We start from the raw sequence: 17,118 nt of genomic DNA, 5'->3' as shown, positions 1-17,118 counted from the left end.
GCGGGCCAGGGAGGCACCGTTTCATTTCCTTTTCCTTCGTGGCTTCACGATATGGTCGTGGAGTGTCAAGGGTGTTTTGCAACGTAGGAGCTGCTGGCTCTACTTGCATTGAGGATTTAAGGCCTTAAGCGTAGCGGTGCCTATGACATTGTTATCAGAGTTTTGGGATTAGCTACCCCAACTCTCGCAGATGCCTGGTTCCCGTAGTGCTTTTGGTAATGATCATTTTCGACATTGATGTCTTCGTATCAATAGATTTTCCAAGTTGACCTGGTTAGGGCAGGTTATGAACTAGTGCCTTATACTGTCACGCTATTGTGCCAAATTGTATGTTTTAGGCAAGTGCTAGTCGCCGTCGATGCTACCTTACTGACGAGTAAGTGTGGGCGGACTCTAGGCACTGTCATTGCTACCACGCATTTGAGTACGCTGTGGGCAGGTTCTGGTCACTGTATGTACTGCCTGGTCACTCTCTTCTTCTATCGTGTTTCAATGTTTCGTTGTCTTGGGATTCTTTCAGTAGTCAATGTTGAGTTGACAGGCCGATTCGTATGAGGTGTTGTCTCGGTTCGTGGTTTCGCGTTCTTTCAGTTGATCTTAAGACTTCTGGAGTTGTCTTTTAATGTTTTATGAGTTGTCCTTTGGTTTAATCTTTGTTCGGTCCTTGCTCTGTTCTTTATCCTGTATGTTCCTAATTTCGGTGACGAAATTCCTTTGAGGAGGATTGGTTGTAATGACCCAATCATTTTCCCTCATTTCTTTTTTTTTTTCAAATTTTACGGATAAATTTTTTTCATTTAATTTTCTTTTCAGAGTTCTGTTTCTCGTCACTGGGTGTCATCTCGAGTGATTAGAAATGGTTTTCAAGAATCTTTCGTTTGGATTGACAACTCCCTTTAAGGAACGAGTCATTTCCACATTTTCACTTTTTGGACACTATTCATTTTTCGTCCTTTTTCCTATTTTGTCTTTTCCCCGTTTGTCACTTTTTGGCACAACCTCACCTTTCATGCTCGAAGTTGGTTTTTGACTTTACATATCTTCATTCTATGTGGTTTCCACGAAATACGCATCTTTACTTTTGTAGAAAAGTACTCTGGTTGCTCCTGGTGTCCATAGGAGCATGGATGCATAGTTTTTCAGAAACTTTTTCTATTCTTGGGGTGTTTTTCATAAATATCTTTTGAAGATATTTTATTTCAGGGGTTTTAAGAAAAAAATTTTGGAAGATATTTTCATTCTGGGCCATTTTTATAGTTAACCCTTTTTGTAGGGGCTATTGTGCAATTAACGAAAGTTATTGCAAAATACCTCGTTTTGAGCCTGGATCCTCGTACGGGATTCATTTTCACATTTCATCGAGTCTTGTACTCTTAGAATTTCCTCCCAGTCATTTTCCCCAGTTTTATGGATTTCTGACCCAATTGCCGCTGAACTTGTTTGGGGTATATCTTTCTACTTAGGACTCAATTTTCAACACTGTTTCTTCTGTTGTTAATCTTTTCTCATTTTAGTTCTTTTTTGTTCATAGATTTTCGCTGTTTGAGCGCGTCTGCTCAAATTCCACTTTTCTGGACCCGGCGGGGCCCTTTCAGGGCACTTTTAGGGTTTTACTTTAAATGGAAATTCTTAAAGTGAAAAATCACTTTTTCCATCATCTTCCTCCCTCCTTGGCCGGTAGCCATGGAAACTCCTTGGGTTGCCACCTTTTCTTCTTATCCTCCACTTGATTTCCTTTGTAAAAAGTCTTCCGCCTTAACGTTTATCGTAGGACTCGTCGTGCTTTACCTTTCTCCTTTATTAGAATCCATTACCGACCATTTTTGAGTTCGGGTTTCAAGTTCGAGTTTGAATTTTCATGGTAACTCAAAGGTTAAAGTTGTTCCTCTCGTTGTCCCCGACATAACCCTGCGGTATCGTTGGATTCAGAGCACTTTTCTTTCGGTGGGGAATTGAGATTTTTATCTCAGATTGAGGTAGGGGGTATGTATTACATGCTGTTGATGCTTATACAACTCAATTATATGTCTTTGTATTAAATCTAGAGATTTTATTATTCATTTTTCTTGTGTGAGATTTGATTTTCCTGATTGGTTATAGCTTGGTTTAAACATGTGGCATGACATTAAATTACCCCTTTATATGTTCATTGACATATCAAGTATTGAAGTTTTTATTTAATATTTTTCTTGAATAAAAATTTAATTCATGTGGCCTTATCTAGCTTAAAATCAAAATGTAATTTCATATTATATTAGGCCCATAGTATACTCTTCAACATATGTGAATTTGAGAGCACTCGAAGATGTTTTAAAATGTAGAGATAATTAATTAATTTGATTAAGTTAATTTATTCCAAGTGCACTATTCACTCCATTGGATTTCCGACTTGATATTATTGATGTGCATGCCATATACCTTCACATATATTAAATCAGAAATATTTGATTAGGTTTTGAAACCTTTCATTTATTATTTTTCTTGTATGAAGGTTTAATTATCATGGTTGTAGCTTACATGGAAATTACTTGTATCATGCTATTAAATCAAGTCTTGGCATGTTTTATAACATACTTTAATTTGAGAGCATTTGGATGAGTTTTGAAATCCATTGATTTTAATTAAAAGAATTCATTAAAACCTACTCAATGGTTCCATGAGTTTGAGGTTTTGAAGCACATGTTATTTTGAGCTTTCATTTCAAGGAATCATCAAAATGAAATGACATGAAGAGGCGAAGGATGCAACCAGAGCTAAAGAAAGGATTCTGTGCCAGAGTAGCAAGCTTGGCGTCCGAACGCAAGAATTGGCTTCCAGACGCCACCTTCTATAAGCTCGCGTCCGGACGCGTGCTATGGCGTCCGGACACCACATCATCAGGGGCTCTCGTCCGGACGCCGGTCCTCTCGTCCGGACGCAAGACCACAGGCCCCCATGTTATTTTAATTTGATTTTGTCTATCTTAAGTGAGGGATTTGAATTTTAAACGTGGGATTTTGTATTTTGAACTCACGGGAGGATAAAGAGGGGGAAAGGCTGAAGGAGTCTGGGTCTTGTTTTTGTTTTGAAAATGATACAGAGAGAGAAGAGAATTTTTAGGGTTCTTGGAGGCTAAGCTTGCAACAATGGTGAGAGAGGGGATTCAATTCTCTTCATCAATCCTGGAGGTTGTTGCCATATTCATGAGAGGCTAAATCCCTTTTCTAGAGAGTTGATGTAACCTAGACCAAGTAGATATGGTTTGATTTGTATTTTAATTTGGGGATTTTTACTGTATATATTTAGTTTCATAAATTAGAAGTATTTACATTGACTTGATGTTCTTTACATTGAATTAATGCATGTGTTTATCAGATGAATATATATATGTGTTGATTTGTTATCTTATCTTAGAAATCATATTGATACAAGTATTACACTTAATTTCCTATAGTGACAATGGGAAAGAATTTACGGAATGGTTATATTGGCATGAAGTTGAGCATTTATATAGGTTATACCTAAGAAAGATGGACCATGCTATATCCTTATATTAATGTAGTTAGGTAGATAGTTTATACCAACTAAAGATAATCTATGATATTTAATTGATTTCATGTGCTGCAACATACTATTGAAGGACCTTGATAGGCTATGCCTAGGGAAAATGGTTCATACCACAATCTAGTTTAGGTGGATGAACCATGCTAACCAAAGATGGGTTATGGTTAGTCTTGAATGTGTGATCTTCTTGACGATGTTGTGGTAGTTTTATGCCCTTACACATCATTTTATATATATAATTGTTAATCCCCAAGTTGAGTGCAAGTTCTACATGTTTATGAGGTTAAGGTGAAGTTAATTCCCTATCATTCTCTTTATAAGTTCAATCCATCCTATTCACATTATTTACTGTTTTCTGAAAGTTAAATTCATAGGTTAAGTGACAAAACAATTGATTTATCATTTCTTTTATCAAATGGAGGAAGTAGTTGTATAATTCTGTTTGCCATAAACTAGCAAGCCTTGTGGTTCGACAACCCCCTACTCTAGCATTAATCTGCAATGATGAATGTGCTATTGTTATAAGTGGTATTTTTAAGTGGTACACATTTGTGCGCATCAACTTTTTGGCGCCGTTGTTAAGGATTGCATACGGTTTTGTAATCAGAATTTAAAAATTACTTCATTGTTTGATTGTATATATATTTTCATGTTTTTGATGTGTTTATGTTGCTAGGGACTAAAGACTTACCAGGAGATTTTATTGCGAAATTTGAAGTCTTAAGGACTTTGGGTGAGTTTTTGAAGTTCCTAGTTATACTTTGTTGGGCCCTTGTCGAGGCTATTGCAAATTTCTTATTTTATTCAAAGCATATGTCCTTGTCATGGCCAATTTAATTTAATTTCATTATTGTTGAATTGAGGGGAAATGGATCAATATATGTGGATGTATTGGTGAAAGGGTTGTTATGATTGTTGTGTTTGATAGTTGATGGTAGGTCGTAGATCATCGTTTTGACCACATCTTGAGGAACCAATTGATATCGCTTTACTTGAAAGAACTTTTAGGCAGCAAAGAAGGAACCTTAGGGATCCTGAAATTCTAAGAGAGCTTGAAATTGAAGTAGATAAAATGGTTAATGAACATAATAATCTCGAAAATCCTAATGCTGAAAATGAATTGCCATGCCCAATGTTGAGGCTCATCATTATGAGATCAAATCTACTACAATTCAAATGCTTCCAACATATCATGGGTTTGATAATGAGGATCCTTATAAACATCTTGATGAGTTTTTGGAAATCTGCTCTACCATCAAGATGAGGGATTTCCCCCAAGATGCATTTCATATGATTCTCTTCCCATTCTCTTTGAAAGATAGAGCAAAATATTGGTTGAACTCTCTTGTTGCTAATTCCATCACTTCATGGGTTCAATTACAACAAGAATTTCTTAAAAAGTACTATCTTGTGAGTTAGACCAATCAAATGCATCGTTCCATTCTTAGTTTTTCCCTAATTGATGGGGAAATATTCTATGAGACGTGGGAGAGACTTCAAGATTTTCTGAGGAAGTGTCCGCACTACCAAATTCCAAAGTGGCAATTGGTGCAAGCCTTCTATGATGGTTTAATAGAACCACATAGGCAATTAATTGATTCTTCATGTGGGGGTATGTTTATGTCCAAAAATTCGGATGATGCATGGATTTTCCTTGAGAACATAAGCAAAAATTCTATGCAACATAGTTCTCATAGAGCTTCTACATCTAATATGGTTAAACCCTCAAATCTATGTCACCCACGGACTTTAAGGGAAGAATTGTGACGGCCCAAGTTTTTGTAAACCCGGTGCGTCAGTGATGACCAAAAGATGACCCGATAATGGATCCAAAATGCAGAAGCGAAAGGTGAAACAACGGTTTCTAGAGATACAATGCATCTCTAAGACACCAATGTGACCCTCAATGAGGTCACGGAACCCAAATGAAACAAATGCAGAAGTGTCGTTTCAAAAACGGACAAAAAGAACCTAGGGGCAAAATGGTCATTTTGTAAAAAGTGGATTCAGGTGCTATTGGGCACACCACTGGAAAGACAATGACAAATTAGTCAAGTTCAAAATTTTTTTTACTCAATTTGGAGTCCGGACGGGGGAGAAAGGTTAAAAACAAAAATGATGTCGTGGCGGCCCGACGAGGACAACCCACCACTGCTGCAACTTTGAGTAAAAACGGGCATCTAAAAGGACTTTTTAGGAAAAACTCTACCAAACGGGCATCTTCCATCTGTTAAACGCATCAATAACTCTGCTAAACGGGCATCTTCCATCTGTGAATGGAAATGCTAGCAAGAGTACCCAGTGACTTCCTACTCAATGCATCAGCCACCACGTTGGCCTTCCCCAGATGATACTACAACACAAAGTCATAGTCCTCCATGAACTTAACCCATCTGCACTGTCTCAAATTCAAATCCTTCTAAGAGAAGAGATATTTGAGACTCTTGTGATCGGAGAAAACTTCGAACTTCTCCCTATACAAATAATGTCTCCACCCCTTCAGGGCAATTATAACCGCTGCCAACTCCAAATCATGTGTTGGATAGTTTAACTCGTAAGTCTTCAACTATCGAGACCCATAAGCAACTACCCATTCTGTCTGTATCAAGACATAACCCAAACCTTCTTGCGAAGCAACACAATAGACCACGTAACCCAAACCACGTTCAGGTATGATCAAAACTGGAACTGATGTCAACCTGACCTTCAACTCCTTAAAAGCAAAATTACAAGCCTCATTCCATATGAACTTGACCCCTTTGCGAGTAAGTCGAGTCATAGGTGCCGCTAAACGAGAGAAATCCCAAACAAATCTCCTGTAATAGCCGGCTAGGCCAAGAAAACTCCGAACTTCAAACACTATCTTCGGATGCTCCCAATCCATCACAGACTCAATCTTCGACGGATCCACTGCAACACCACCCCCTGACACAACGTGTCCAAGGAACTTCACCTTTGGTAGCCAAAATTTGCATTTATCGAACTTGGTATACAATTGGTTATCCCTAAGGATCTGTAAAACTGCTCTCAGGTGATACTCATGCTCCTCTCTTGAAGCTGAGTATACGAAAATGTCATCAACAAACACCACCACAAATTTGTCAAGATAGTCACTAAATACACGGTTCATCAAATCCATAAAAGCTACTGGAGCATTGGTCAAACCAAATGGCATCACCAGAAACTCATAATGGCCATACCGTATACGAAAAGCGGTCTTGGATATATCCTCATCCTTAACCCTCAACTGATAGTAACATGATCTCAAATCAATCTTCGAAAAACATGTTGCTCCCGTCAACTGATCAAACAAGTCATCAATCCTAGGCAAATGATACCTGTTCTTGATCGTAGCTTGATTTAACTTGCGATAATCGATGTAAAGTCTCAAAGAGCCATCCTTCTTCTTCGCAAAAAGAACTGGTGCTCCCCATGGTGAAGCACTAGGACGAATAAAGCCCTTAGCTTTCAAATCATCCAGCTGGCCTTTCAACTCATCAAGCTCTGCCGGTGCCATACGGTACGGTGCCATAGAGATGGGTGCCGGGCGGGGAATGACATCGATGGCAAAAACAACTTCCCTTAAAGGAGGTAACTCCGTTAGCTCCTCTGGAAAGACATCAACAAAATCCTCAACAACTGCTGGAAAAACACGGCCTAAACTGCTATCCTCATCAACTAGCAAACTAGCCAAATAGGATCTATGGCGACTCCAGTCACCAATGCTGAAAACCATAGCCGGGTACGAATCACTCCGTTCTCCCACAAAATGGAAACAATCTCCCTTGGGAGTACAAATGGTCACCCTCCCGCGGAAGCAATCGATCGTAGCCCGAAAGAATGACAACCAATCTATCCCAAGAATGACATCAAAACCTGTCATGTCGAGAACAACGAAATCGAACTCCAAAGTTCATCCAGCTATCTCAATAGCACAACCCCGACAAACACGATCCAAAGACACTGGACCCCCTACTGGTGTGTCAACACAGAGAAAACTGTCCCGAAGTGTGACCTCCAGACCCAATAAATGTGTAAATGATGTAGAAATGAAAAAGTGTGATGCACCTATGTCAACAAGAACTCGTGCCCAAGAACTGAAAACTAGAAAGATACCTCAAACTGAAGCGGTGCCTGTGGAAGCATCCGCCTGTGGAAGAGCGTAGGCTCGTTCCTGAGTCCCTGAGCCTTGTTGTGAATTTCCATGATAGCCTGACTGATGTGTAGAAACAGTAGGTGTAGAACCCCTGGCTGGATAAGTGCCAACCGGCGCCACTGACTGTGGTGCCTGAGGAACTCTGAAACCAGACTGAACCCCTGCAGACTGTGCCGGTACCATCTGTGAATCTGTGCCACTACGTGGCTTATTCAACAAAATTGGACAATCCTTCTTGATATGACCTGGTTTCCTGCAATAGAAGTAAGCTCTCTGCCCTGTCTTGATAAAAACTGAAGTCTGACTGGCCTATGGATGAAGCTTGATGTGCCCCGGCTGCTGACAATGGTAACAAACCACTCCCTGGGCTGATCCCAAAGATACAGGAACTGTGGGTGCAAAACGATTCTGCTGTGATGCCCCCTGTAAGTGAGTATTGTTCCCTGCCCTAGCCTTCTTCCACTGACTCCCAGAAGATGATGGATTATCTCCACGAGGCTGATTGTGTGAACCCCTGATCTGTAACTAATCCCGTTTCTCTACTTCAGCTAGCATAGCCCTCTGAACCACTTCTCTATAAGTCCTCAAATCAAGAATTGAGACCCGTGGCCTAATATCAAAATGTAACCCATCCTGAAACTTTATTGCCCTGGCCTCGTCTGTCGCTACCATATCCTCGGCATAACGTGAGAGAGAAGTAAATCGTGTCTCATACTCAATGACACTCATAGTGCCCTGATAAAGACATGCGAACTGTGTCCTCATCTCCCGCCTTATAGCCCTAGGAAGAAGCGCTCGAAGAACAAATCTCTGAACTCGTTCCAAGTCATCAACTCAATGTTGTGGACATTGGTCATAGACCTCCACCAGATATCTGCATCCCCCATGAACAAAGAAGCAGTCAAGGAAATCCTCAACCTGTCCGTGGGTACCGCCATACTGTCTAACTTGCGAACCATAAGGTCCAACCAAGCTTCTGAGACTAGCAGATCTGAACTCCCCGCAAATGGATCAATCTTGACCCTCTGTAGTCGCATGAAGTACTCCAGTGCCTCATTGACTATCGGTGCCGGTGCTGGTGCCGGTGCCGGTACCGGTGCTGGAATCTGTACTCCTGCCACCTACCTACGTATCAACTCCTGTAGAGATTCAGCGATCCCCTGATTGATTTCTTGAGCCACTCGCTCCTCATAAGTCGGTGCCCGTGGTAGATTAGCATCCCCGCCACGAACTGGAATCCTGGGCCTTCCTGGACCCCGTGTGAACTCGGTGTCAGCCACCTGCTCCTTAGTGCCCTGACATGAAGACTTTCCACGTGTGACAACCATGGTGCTAAACGTGTAAAAAAAAGGAGGTCAACAATAACACAAGTTATTATGACCAAGTGCAACTCACACTATGAATGCACAAGACACGAAGCAAGACAAGATATGCAACATACTGTCATGCTAAAGCAATCAAAGAAAGCTCTTAAAATAGTTAAGCACTTAAAGCAAATAAGCATACATGTCAAACTAAAATGCTCTTAACCACATAGCCATATAAGCACAAAGGCATGTCATACTACCAAATGTGCAATCAAGAAACACTTAAACATGTTATAAAGACAAAACATGTTATCAAAAGCATGTGAATATGTCAAAGTAGATCAACAAAAGCATGATATGCACCCAAAACCCGTCGTCCTAAGGTGTTCAAACCTAGGAGCTCTGATAACACTTGTGATGGCCTAAGTTTTTGTAAACCCAGTGCGTCAGTGATGACCAAAAGATGACCCGATAATGGATCCGAAATTTGGAAGCGAAAGGTGAAACAACGGTCTATAGAGATATAATGCATCTCTAAGACACCAATGTGACCCTTAATGAGGTTACGGAACCCAAAGGAAACAAATGCAGAAGTGTCGTCTCAAAAACGGACAAAAAGAACCTAGGGGCAAAATGGTCATTTTGCAATAAGTAGATTCAGGTGCTATCGAGCACACCACTAGAAATACAATGACAAATTAGTCAAGTTTAAAATTTTTTTTACTCAATTTGGAGTCTGGACGGGGGAGAAAGGTCAAAAACAAAAATGATGTCGTGGCGGCCCAACGAGGACAACCCACCACTGCAGCAACTGAGAGTAAAAACAGGCATCTAAACGGACTTTTTTGGAAAAACTCAAAGATGAAACCCCCCCTAAAATCAAGTTTCCTACCCCAAGTGTGAACGGAAACAAAAAAAAAATGCATTTTAAAATGCCCAGAATGCCCCCAAGAAAATCAGGTCAAGAGGAAAAAAACGAATCTGAGCTACTGCCCAAGTTTTGGAAATAGGGCTTCGGGAAGTTTTTAAATTTCCTAAATTAAAAATGCATTCTTAAATACACCCACAAGACCTCTAGAAGTTTCGGATCGGTCGTGACGATTTTCAAAAAAAAGTCGATGAATAGTACCAACTACATTTGTACTAAAAATTTGTAAAACCTGGCAGCAAGGATTTTCTGGAAAAATATGGATTTTTGAGGGCCAAGATGATGTTTTCTGTAAAAACACAAAAAAGAAACCCCCCTCAAAATCAAGTTTTCTATGTGACTCATTTGGAAAAATGAAAAAAATTCATTGTAAAATACCCAAAATGCCCCTGTAACAGAATAGGGTCAAAACTCAAAAATATGCAACTTTAGGTTTTTGTTTCATCAAGGAAGGTATTGTTTTCCAAAGTGAGTATGCAAGTGCATGCAATATGATAAAATAGATTTACCAACATGGCCTAAATCCTTTGTACATTCCATTAACAAGTTTAGCATACAAAGCCTACTTTTCTCACAAATAAGCTACAATGGCAATACTTGAGTTTTAAAAAGAACATGCTTGTTATCTTTCATGTTAATGGCTCTTGGCCTCATGCTATACATACAAAACAAGCATCAAAAAGAGTACTTAGATACACATTACTTGAAGGAAGCCATCTTAGCTTCTAAAATACCATACATCCACGGTATACAAAAGTATTACATCCAAAAGATAAAACATGCTAAACAAGTGCATGCTAATATACAAAAATGCTTCAACTAGCTCAAAAGCTTCTAAGGATGATGAGCATCAATGAATATGGTCTCTTTACCTGAAAAACAACCCAAACCACTAGGGTGAGTAATCAAGTTACTCGTAGGAGAAGCATATGCGTATACCCTAAAGTTTCAATATCATTGCGAGATCAATATAGACGAATACAAGGGAGCGTTCCACTTAACTTCTATGTTCAAGGTGTGTTAAGGGATCATCTTAAGCTAACTTAAATGATTCTTAAACAACACATAACAATATCAATGTACTTAACAACTTCAATTCGCAATCAACCAAAAATTACAAGTTACAATTAAACATTGGTTGTCAACTTGAAATTTAATGCGAAATCACATAATGGAAAACTTGGACATCTCATCTTGGACTAAACCAAGATCAATATGGTTATTCCGGGCATTAACCCGCTAGGAAGACCAACCTAGTGCACACAATCTTAATTGGGGAGAACTTATACCTCCCGCACTAAAGCCAAACTTTAACCATGTCACTTGTAACACAATGTCCCAAGAGAATCCAAAATATATCAAGTTCAAAACTTATATATCATAATTTAAGGCATATAAACCACCTTCCATGCACAAGTATCTTTGAAACTACACAAACCATGTCTTAGGGTTCCAAATCTAGAATGGCATAATAAATGACAAGTTCTTAACATGATATAATGTGCAATATAATACCACAAACTCATCAATTTAAACCATGTCTCAACAATAAGCTTTATATACTAGATTACAACATTTATAGTATTAAGCTTCTAAAATAATTACAATCACCAATAGTAATCAACTTGAATGTAGAATTATCATCACAATAGTATAGTAATTCAAATTAATAAGAGTTATATACAATATCAATAATCCTACACAAGATACATACATAATATACATGCTTAGATCAAATAAACCCTAAGTCAATCATAAGGATTTCCTATAATATGCAAGACTATCATATTAGAAGCATGTACACAATATATATTAAACTCCAAAGGATTATAAAACACTTAAAATATAAACATACTACCACCCCTACCTCAATAGAGAATTGAATCTTTATAATCCAAGCAACCAAGCACTAATGGAAAATAAGCTTAGGGTTAATGAAGAGGAGAATGAGAGAAAACTTTTACTAGTTAAGGTTCTTAGTCTAAGATAAATGAAAGGGCACCAAAATTAAAGAAGAAAGCTATTAACCAAGCTTTTCTCCAATGGTGACTAGGTTAGAACTTTGAAGAACTAAGGAAAATGAAGAGGATAAGTGAAAAATGGTGAGTGGAAGGGTTAGAGATCCTCCACTCACTATGTGCTCTTACACTACCTTACACACACACACTTGCAAGACTAAATCTTGATCCTACACTTGTCACAAATCAAAGGCTCTATCCTTAGGCTTAATCTCAAGTCTACACTTGTCAATAATCAATGGTTACATGTGCACCAATCTAAGGCCAACACATGGATGAATCTCCACCCACCAAATGTCAAGAAGTCATGGTGCCAAGTCTCTTCACCTAAATGCCAACAAATGGCTCCATGAGAGTGTGACACTTGTCACACTTTCCAAAAATTACAAAATGGTCCTTTTTTAAAATATCCTCTAAAATAATTTGTAAAAAGGTCCCCAAAATGAAAAATAATTATTTTACATAATTACACTAAAACCCCAAAAGTTATAAATAATTACACTAAAGTATGCATTCATGCCCTTTACAAGAAAAGTACTAATCTAGCATGCTTTTCAAGAAAAGTAAAAATACTAATGTCATGGAAATCAAATATCATGAATGCATGTAAAATCGGAATCAAATCTGAGCATAACAAGTGAGGTTATGCACGGAAAAATGAAAAACGACTAAAAGACGAAATAAGGAAAAGACAAAATAGGAAAAAGACGAAAAAAGAAAATCGCCAAAAATGGAAAAGGAGGAAAAAGACCGGGTTATTACAAGAATCTACTCAAGTGGATGACATAGCCCACAAAGTTTTTCAGCTTGTGGCACCACATCTCTCATCTTCCCAGAATTCTTCATCAAGTGCTATATGTGCACATTGCATAAGTACTTTCCATAATGCAGAAGATTGCCCCACACCGGAGCAATTTTCTGAAGGTATGCCAGAACAGGTAAATGTCATGTTCTCTTGCCCTGGAAATAATCCCTACTCTAATATATACAATCCGGGTTGGAGGGATCATCCAAAGTTCTCGTGGAGGCAACAAGCCCCACAAAATTCATCATTCTAAGGTTATGGGCAATCAAATCAATCTAATTCTCAGTCCATGAACTGGCCATTACAAGCTTTTTCAAGCTATCGGCCTCTTTCCTATAATGTATATTTTTTCAATTAGAATCATGTTCCTTCGCAACAATCTTAATTGGATGAGTTAGTAATTTCCAATAAGCAGATAATGGCTACTCTTAGTGGTTTGCAATCAACTATGCAATTGGTTAATACTCACTCTCAATCAATAGCCAATATTAAAACCCAACTGGGATAAATGGCTAATTCAATAAATTAGCTGCACAAGAAAGACACAGGAAAACTTCCAGTTCAACCTGTGGTGAACCCGAAAGGTCAGTATATAATTGATGAGATCACTCCTCCAAGTGGATTAAATCTTGAGCAAGTTCAAGCAATCACCACACTTCAAAATGGAAGAGTTGTGGACAATAAGGTTGATGAAAAAGCTGAAATTCTTGCTCTCAAGAATTCAACTTCTTCATCTAAAAATCTGAAAGATAGTCCAGAAATTCCAAATCCGCCAATCCAAAATATTGAGACATCTTATGAGCCTAAGGCTCATTTTCCTCAATGCCTTATAAAGTCCACACATATTGGGAAAAAGGGCGATAAAATTCAGGATATGTTTGAAGTCTTTAAGCAAGTAAAGATCAACATTCCTCTCCTTGACGTCATTAAGAAAATTCCACCTTATGCAAAATTTCTTAAAGATTTGTGTACTCAAAAACACATTTCTAAGAGCAATATTCCAAAAAAGGTGAGTTTAACTAAGCAAGCAAGTGCTATCATTCAGCATAATACACCTCCAAAGTTTAAGGATCCGGTTGCCTCGACAATCTCGTGTGTCACTGGAGACAATAAGATAGAAAAGGCCCTTCTTGACTTAGGATCAAGTGTAAATCTGATTCCTTACTCAGTATACTTGCAACTTGGTTTAGGAGAACTCAAATCCACTTCGGTTGTCTTACAACTTGCGGATAGATACGTAAAGCAACCTCGTGGTATCATTGAAGATGTACTCATCAAGGTGGACAATTTCTACTTCCCGGTAGATTTTATGGTTCTAGATACTAAACCAGTTCATAATCCAATAAAACATATTCCTGTAATCTTTGGTCGGCCTTTCTTAGCTATAGCTAATGCTTCAATATATTGCTGATCCGGGGTGATGGATATTTCTTTTGGAAATATGAAGGTGAAGCTTAACATCTTTAGTGTTTCTCAACATCCTCAAGGGGAATATGATTGTTTCTCTCTTGACATCATTGATGAAATGGTTGAAGAATCTCTCCTATTTATTTTAAGTCAAGATCCTCTTGAAACTTTCGTAGCTCATTTTGACTTTGAAAATTATGATATTGATCAATCCATTTGTGAAGTCAACTTTTTACTTGAAGCTAATATAATCTCAGACTTTTCTTCTTGGAAAATGCCAAAGGAACCTCTTCTATTAATTTCCAGCACTCCTCCTGTCCCTTCATTGAAATCTCCACCTCAACTTGAGTTAAAGCCACTTCCAGTTAATCTCAAGTATGTATTTCTTGGTGTAAACAACACTCTTCTGGTCATTATTGCATCGGATCTTTCAAAAGATCAAGAAAACAGCCTTCTAGCAGTGCTACAAGAGCACAAAGAAGCTATTGGTTGGTCGGTGGCTGATTTATAAAGAATTGACCCTTTTATTTGCATGCACCACATTCTTTTAGAGGAAGAAGCTAAACCTTCCCGAGAAGTGCAGTGTCGGTTGAATCCTAACATGAAGGAGGTTGTCATGAAAGAGGTAATCAAGCTATTAGATGCGGGAATCATCTACCCCATCTTAGATAGTAAGTGGGTTAGTCCCACTTAAGTTATTCCAAAGAAGTCTGGCCTCACCGTTGCTAAAAATTCAGCGGGAGAACTTGTGCCACAACGTACTACCACTACTTGGCGTGTGTGCATTGATTACAGAAAACTAAACTCTGCAACTAGGAAAGATGATTTTCCACTCCTATTCATTGATCAAATCCTAGAAAGGTTAGCTAGTTAGAGATACTATTGTTTTCTTGATGGTTATTCCGGTTATAACCAAGTGGTTGTAGATCCTCAAGATCAAGAGAAGACCACCTTCACTTATCCTTTTAGAACTTTCGCTTATCATTGCATACCTTTTGGGTTGTGTAATGCACTGGCCATTTTTCAAAGATGCATGATGTCCATATTTTCTGATATAGTCAAAATTTTTCTTGAAGTATTCATGGATGATTTTTTTGTCTTTGGATCTTCTTTTGACTCTTGTCTCCATAATCTATCACTCGTCATTCAAAGATGTAAAGATACCAATCTGATTTTAAGTTGGGAAAAGAGTCACTTCATAGTGCAAGAAAGGATTGTCCTGGGACATATTATCTCTAAAAGAGGGATTGAGGTCGATAAGGCAAAAATTGAATTAATTCATATCCTTCCTCTTCCCTCTTCAATAAGACAAATTCGATCCTTTCTTGGTCATGCAGGCTTTTACCGCCGTTTTATCAAGGATTTTAGTAAGATATCTCGGCCTTTATGCTATCTTCTTGAAAAGGACACTAATTTCAACTTTGATGAAGTATGTTTGGAAGCTTTTAAAAAGCTCCGTTCACTATTCTCGTTTGCCCTAATCATGAAACCACATAATTGGTCTCTACCCTTTGAGATCATGTGTGATGCATCTGACTATACATTAGGTGCTGTTTTGGGCCAGCGTGTGGATATAACTCCTCATGCTATTTACTACGCTAGCAAGACTCTCTTAGATGCTCAAATGAATTACACAACAACTGAGAAAGAATTACTAGCGGTTGTCTATGCCTTGGATAAATTTCGTTCATATCTTCTTGGATCCAAGGTCATCATTTTCACGGATCATGCCACGTTAAGACATCTACTTACAAAGAAAAAGACCAAACCTCATCTTATTCATTTGATACTCTTACTCCAAGAATTCAACATTGAGATTAAGGACAAGAAATGAACCGATAATGTAGTTGCAGACCATCTTTCTAGGCTTTTATTTAGAACACTTCTGATTTTTCTCCAGTTCATGACTCATTCTCAGATGAATAACTGTTCCAGATTTCTTATGAATCACCTCCTTGGTTCGCTGACATTGTCAACTATCTTGCGGTTAGGAAAATTCCATCCAAATGGTTTAAGCAAAAGAAAGACCGGTTCTTCGCTTAAATAAAAAATTTCTTTTGGGAAGACTCGGAATTGTTCAAATACTGTCCGGATCAAATAATCCGAAGATGCATTCCTGAATCCAAAGTCCAAAACATCTTAAAATTCTGCCACACTCTTAAATTTGGAGGACATTTTAGTGCCAAAAAGATTTCATCTAAAGTTCTTCAAAGTGGATTTTATTGGCTTTCATTATTCAGGGATGCCTACAACTTTTGCAAATCTTGTACGCGATGTCAAAAGCTTGGGGCCATGTCAAAAAGGGACATGATACCATTGAACTCCATTTTAATCATAGAATTCTTTGATATCTGGGGAATAGATTTTATAGGACCATTTCCATCTTCTTATGGTTATTTTTACATTCTCCTAGCAGTGGATTATGTATCTAAATGGATAGAAGTTGAGGCGACCATAGCCAATGAACACACTGTAGTGGCCCAGTTCATTCAAAAGAACATATTCAGTCGGTTTGGCACACCTCGAGCACTCTTGAGTGATGGAGGATCTCATTTCTGCAATCGTTATCTTCGATCTGTTCTCCTTAAATACTCTGTCAGTCATAAGGTTGCCACACCTTACCATCCTTAATCGAGTGGTCAATCGGGAAGTTTCTAATCGGGAAATCAAGCATATTCTTGAAAAGACGGTTCGACCGGACCGCAAAGATTGGTCTTTACGAGTAAACGATGCGCTTTGGGCCTATCGAACTGCGTTTAAAATGCCAATTGGCATGTCACCATACCGAATTGTTTACAGTAAGACATGTTATCTTCTGGTTGAATTAGAGCATCGTGCATTTTGGGCCATAAAGCGGTTTAATTTTAATCTTGATCAGGCCAGCTCTACTAGAAAATTGCAGCTCAATGAGCTAGAAGAAATTCAAAATGAGGCTTATGAAAATACAAAAATTT

General features: G+C 38.4%; 1 protein-coding gene across 1 annotated transcript; it reads left to right on the top strand.

The window, feature by feature from the left end:
• The first annotated feature begins 12,837 nt into the window (after positions 1-12,837).
• On the top strand, positions 12,838-14,168 carry LOC132277788 (uncharacterized). Its single transcript, XM_059779635.1, has 2 exons — positions 12,838-12,876; positions 13,287-14,168. The coding sequence occupies exons 1-2, from the start codon at positions 12,838-12,840 to the stop codon at positions 14,166-14,168; spliced, it is 921 nt and encodes a 306-aa protein (XP_059635618.1).
• Positions 14,169-17,118: the final 2,950 nt, after the last annotated feature.

This window comes from Cornus florida, unplaced genomic scaffold (genome assembly GCF_030987335.1).
Source record: "Cornus florida cultivar Cherokee Brave unplaced genomic scaffold, ASM3098733v1 CherokeeBrave_3.0.0_Hap2_Chr10, whole genome shotgun sequence".
NCBI classification, from domain to species: Eukaryota; Viridiplantae; Streptophyta; class Magnoliopsida; order Cornales; family Cornaceae; genus Cornus; species Cornus florida.
The sequence above is the reverse complement of the archived record's forward strand: the minus strand, read 5'-3'. Positions and strand labels throughout refer to the sequence as shown.

Bases quoted from the DNA above. Each gene is read 5' to 3' on its own strand.
- LOC132277788 (XM_059779635.1), top strand. From the start codon at position 12,838: ATGCAGAAGATTGCCCCACACCGGAGCAATTTTCTGAAG. The intron at 12,877-13,286 runs GTATGCCAGAAC...TCAATAAATTAG, and splicing joins ACCGGAGCAATTTTCTGAAG to CTGCACAAGAAAGACACAGG.